This window comes from Echinops telfairi, unplaced genomic scaffold (genome assembly GCF_000313985.2).
Source record: "Echinops telfairi isolate 266 unplaced genomic scaffold, ASM31398v2 ScPeMD7_7463;HRSCAF=8501, whole genome shotgun sequence".
Lineage (NCBI taxonomy): Eukaryota > Metazoa > Chordata > Mammalia > Afrosoricida > Tenrecidae > Echinops > Echinops telfairi.
This window is the reverse complement of record NW_022111363.1, coordinates 8,325,375-8,330,664: the sequence shown is the minus strand read 5'-3', so window position 1 is coordinate 8,330,664 and position 5,290 is coordinate 8,325,375. Positions and strand designations below refer to the sequence as shown.

The 5,290-nt window shown below is 53.3% G+C and overlaps 1 protein-coding gene across 1 annotated transcript in view; it reads left to right on the top strand.

Annotated features, from left to right (window-relative positions):
• Positions 1 to 5,066, top strand: part of HTR3A (5-hydroxytryptamine receptor 3A) — a 16,660-nt gene extending 11,594 nt beyond the window's left edge. Inside the window, exons 6-9 of the mRNA XM_004712814.1 lie at positions 2,243 to 2,403; positions 3,104 to 3,314; positions 3,406 to 3,627; positions 4,768 to 5,066. Of these exons, the coding sequence (XP_004712871.1) occupies positions 2,243 to 2,403; positions 3,104 to 3,314; positions 3,406 to 3,627; positions 4,768 to 5,066 (893 nt within the window). The remainder of the gene's footprint in view (positions 1 to 2,242; positions 2,404 to 3,103; positions 3,315 to 3,405; positions 3,628 to 4,767) is intronic.
• The last annotated feature ends 224 nt before the right edge of the window (positions 5,067 to 5,290 follow it).

Here is a 5,290-nt window from a genome sequence, read left to right as displayed (position 1 = left end):
GTATCAGGGAGGTGAGCACACAATGATATGATTTTTTTGTTCGTTGATGCCTGATAACTGATCATAAGGTATTACATTTTAACCTACCTACATCTATCATAATTGACTGCACAGTGCTCTCTCTCTGATAGCTGGGCACCATCTGATTTCTTCATCACACTTTGCTAAGGCACCCACATCTTCACTGATCTTTTCATAAGGGTGAGAACTGAGCAGGGCCAGACTCATAAGAACTAATTGTTCTTGGATCAGGACTTACAATTCAGTGAAAGTCCTTCATCCATGTAGCTATAGATTTTACATGTCTCTGGTTCACTTTAGAAACATCATTATCTTTTATACTAGAGAATGTTATAAATCATCCCTATGGGGCATAAGGTATTCTATTGATGCTATCATTGATTTAACCAGTGGTATAGAATTTTAAAGACTGTGGAAAGGAAATTATATATGTATAGTCCAGCTGTTCAGCCCATAATATGTGAATTGATTATTTGTACATATTAAAGTGACTGGACGCTATTTACATGAACAGGGAAGGTCGTGGATAGGGCAACACTTTCAATAACACTTATTCACAATCAATTCCAGGTTTTCATCACCAAGAGCTTTCCTGGTAACACCAAGGACTAACCATTCTTTATTAGTGTGAACGTCATCCAGATCCTCCTCTGTGCCTTTGTAGCCACCTATTTGTGTGTGCATGGGTCTTTATTTTACATATCTGCCTCCTCTTGGGTGCACTATGATAGACTGAAACTTCATTTTACTCACCAAGAGCTCTTGAACAAGTTTGCATATTCAATCTCCCTTATAAATTCTAACAGTGATGAAACATCTCACAATGGTGCGTGAGGCATTCTTCTGTTTGAGGGACGTTTAGGTCTTTCCCAGCGACAGCTGGGCTCTCTAGAGAAGCAAAACAAGAAAGACGTGAAAATGGCTCACACCGTTGAAGCAGCAGGCAAGTCCAGTCCAGTTTCAAGTCCATGGGCTTGATGTTCAGCAGGGGGCTTCTCCTTCCTCTTGGAGCTCTGGGGGTTGATGAACCCAGCATCGGGAGAAGCACCACAGGCTGCAAAGGTGGATAACTCTAAGGTCAGCACATCAGGTTTGTGACTGGGAAGGTGAATGAGTCAGGCGAGGGCAGGCAGGGTGGTGTGGCTGGCTTCTGGGATAAAGGGGCAACAGGGCAGGCTGTTTTCTCAATTACAAAGAACTGGAGGTCAATGAACCAGCAGGATCCAGATCCGACAAAAAGCAAACAAGTTTCCCCACAGCACACACTGACACGGGATTAGGCCACACCTCTGGGGGAGCGTCCTTTCAGCGGCATCAGGGCTGTGACTTGAGTAGGGGGTTTGCACTCCGCCCGAGTCTTCTGACCACTCATCGATGGGCTGCTCACAGCAGAACTCATCAGGACATCACGGGGATGACAAGATCTTAACTGCCGGACCAGGGAGCATCGTGCCTCACCCAAGTTGACACCAAACCTAACTCTTAAGGAGTGCTTTGTTAGAAGGGTTACCCCTGTCTTCCCTGCACATGTGGGTACCTGCATAAAAGCAGAGGAACAGGCCTGCCCTTTTATAATCGAGGAGTTTGCTTATTTTTCCAATTCGCCTCTGAAGACAGGCAGGTCTATCAAGGCAAAGGTCAAGAGTACTGACCCAGTCATTTCCTAAAGGGGTCATTCTAAGGGGGAAACTAGCAAGGCATGTAGGGGTGTGTGTGTGTGTGTGTGTGTGTGTGTGTGTGTGTGTGTGTGTGTGTAAGAAAGACAGAGACAGAGACAACAACAGAGAGAGTTGCCAAGACGAGGAAACAGACAGAAAAGACCTTCTCGTCAGTGGCTTGTGTGGTCCTGTGCATTTTGCTGGGAGTCTTCATCCAACGCTTCCTTTGCCCTCCCTCTCGCCCCTGCACGTAACAATTGTGAGGTTGGCACAGGACTGGGCGATGCTTTGTTCTGTTGTACACAGGGTTGCCACAAGTCAGAACCAACTGGAGGCTTCTTAACAAGGAGATAGGTCCGATGTGTAGTGTTGCCTCATTGTATAGCTGAGGAAACTGAGGCTGAAGATTAAGAGCAGCAACCTCAACTCCAGCCACTTCTCATCACGGCCCTTGGGTGCTGCCCCTGCCACACCACCCTGCCTGCCCTCTCCACCATCTACCTCCAGGTAGGGCCAGCTCCGGTTACTAGATTCCCAACCCGACCCGCTTTCTGCCCCCGCAGTCCAGGACATCAACATCTCCCTGTGGCGCAATCCCGAGAAGGTGAAGTACGACAAGAGTGTGTTCATGAACCAGGGCGAGTGGGAGCTGCTGGGGGTGCTGCCGCAGTTCCAGCAGTTCAGCATCGAGGGCAGCGAGTACTATGCGGAGATGAAGTTCCACGTGAGTGGGGCCTGCCGTGAATGTGGGTAAAACGGCCATTACCACCACCGGCCTGTTACACCCAGGGCACGTCCACAAGAACAAGCCAAACTCATTGCTAGCTAGTCGATTCCGACTCCCAGTGACCCTAGAGGTCAGAACAGAACTGCCCCAGGGGGTTCCATTGCACCCCAAGATTGCGCCCCCACCGACCCGCCCCAGATGGACTTAAAAAACAAAACCACCTCCCAACTCACTGCCGTCGAATCCATTCGGACTCACCAGGGCCTCATAGGGCAGGGTAGAACTGAGACTCTTCATGGGAGTAGAAAGCCTCCTATTGCTCCTGCAGAGCGGCTGCTGGTTTCAAACCGCGGACCTAGAGGTTATCAGCCCAGCTCATAACCACTATGCCACCAGCTAGCTTAAAGGAGCCAGGATTCTCTGAGTCTTTTCTATCTTGGGGATGGCACAAATTCTAGGATACTTTGATGAACCAAATGGGGGATCTCGGCTGAATCGTCCCTTACTTGTCTAGAACATCCCTCCCACCCCCTTTCCAGCAGGCCCCGCTCAGAATCCAAAGGCAGACTGCCGGCCTGTTCATTTCCTGCTCTGACTAATCCAGGCTGACTGCTCCAGGAAGACGGGGTCTATAGGATTGCGGTGGGGTGGGGTGGGGTGTCTTGGGTGCAAAGCCTGTCTCCTCTCTTGGTCCCAGGTGGTTATCCGCCGGCGGCCCCTATTCTATGCGGTCAGCCTTCTGCTGCCCAGCATCTTCCTCATGGTCATGGACATCGTGGGCTTCTACCTGCCCCCAGAGAGTGGAGAAAGAGTCTCCTTCAAGATCACGCTCCTACTGGGCTATTCCGTCTTCCTCATCATCGTTTCAGACACGCTGCCCGCCACGGCCATTGGCACGCCCCTCATTGGTAAGGCCCGCCCTGGGGGCGGAGCTCAGGGAGGCCCAGGAGACGCCCCTCCCACCTCCCCACGTGTGTCTCTCTGTCCCTGGGTGCGCAGGCGTTTACTTCGTGGTGTGCATGGCCCTGCTGGTGATAAGCTTGGCCGAGACCATCCTCATCGTGCGGCTGGTGCACAAACAGGACCTGCAGCAGCCAGTGCCCCCCTGGCTGCGGCGCCTGGTGCTCCAGAGGCTCGCCACGCTGCTTTGCCTGGGGGAGCGCCCCACTTCCCCGAGGCTCTCCGTCCCCACCCCGGCTGCCAAGATGGACGAGGGCTCAGGTGAGAGAGGGTCGCCTCGGGCCTGGACTGGAGGGTTGTGGAAGGGCCTGGGCAGGGCTCAAGGCACTCCCAACACGCAGCCTCGTTGGGGGACGGCCCAGCTGGCCTCTCCCCTTCACAGCCTCTGATAGCCCAGGTGTGGGCAGACGGGTGCCAGGGGCAGGCCTCGCTCTGAGATGGGGCCATGCCCCCAAACCCAAACTTCTTGTTGCCAAGCACATCCCAGCTCAGGGCCACCTCGTGCCATAGAGTGCCACTGCTCCACAGGGTTTTCCTGGCTGGAAGCAGGTCCCCATGTCATCATCCTTCTGGGGAGCCAGCCACTGGGTGGGTTCAAACCACTAACCTTTGGGTTGGTGGTGGCGAATATTGTTAGGTGCCATTGAGCTGGCTTTGCCTCACAGCGATCTCGAATGAACTGTGTTAGGCTGGGCGCACTGGAGAAACAAATTCATAGACACTTATGTATAGGAAAGAACTTTATATTAAAAGTAATTTTATGTTAAGAAAACATCCCAGCCCAGTCCAGAGCAAGTCCATAAGTCCAATCTTGGCCCATATGTCCAGTCTATAAATTCCTCTTCAGACTCACACAACACATGCAATGATGCCAAATGCAGGAAGATCACAGGCCAGTGGTTGGAAAGTCTTGTGGATCCAGTGGCAGTGGAAACAGCTCAGTGCTGTGGTGGGTCTCCACGTGGCTCCTCCAGCTCCAGGGTTCTGGCAAGCATTGGTGGTTCCGTGGTAGAATTCTCTCCTGCCATGCTAGAGACCTGGGTTTGATCCTCAGCCAGTGTTCCTCATACGCAGCCGCCACACACCTGCCCCTGGAGGCTTGCGCACTCCTATGGCGCTGCACAGGCTTCTGTGGGGCTTCTAGACTAAGACGGACTAGAAAGAAAGGTCTCGCGATCCACTTCTTCAAAGTAGCCGATGAAATCCTGATGGCTCATAACAGCGTGATCCTGATCCAGTTCTGGGGATGACCCAGAACTGGGGCCCTTGTGCAAGAAGTCACAGGGAGTTGAGGGGCTGACCTGACAGCAAGCAACAGTAGCATAGACACAGAGACACCGTGTTCAGGTTTATCCGCTATGTGGACACCCATATCCTGCCGGTATTCTGTTCTTGTTCCAGCCGTGGGAAACCACTGCAGCTCTTTGGCAGGACCCCGGGACTTGGAGAAGACCCCTCGGGGCCTGGGCAGCCCTCCCCCTCCCCCTCGGGATGCCTCGCTGGCTGTGCGTGGGCTGCTGCAGGAGCTGTCCACCATCCGGCACTTCCTGGAGAAGCGGGACGAGAGCCGGGAGGTGGCCCGGGATTGGCTGCGCGTGGGCTCCGTGCTGGACAGGCTGCTCTTCCGCATCTACCTGCTGGCGGTGCTGGCCTACAGCATCACCCTGGTCACACTCTGGTCCATCTGGCAGTACTCCTGAGGGGGCTCAGCCCGGTAACAGGTGGGGTGGCACAGGTCAGGATGGTGGGGGGGAGGGGGGGGGAGTTCTTCACTTAGATCCTTCGCCACCCAGGGACATTTTCCCCCCTCTTAGTTTGCCCAGGATTGCTTTTGTTTGCGCCCCGCCCCCTTACTGGTGGTTTATTTTCTGTGGAATATACACAGCAAAACAGGTTTCCGTTCAACAATGCCCAGCCAGACTGG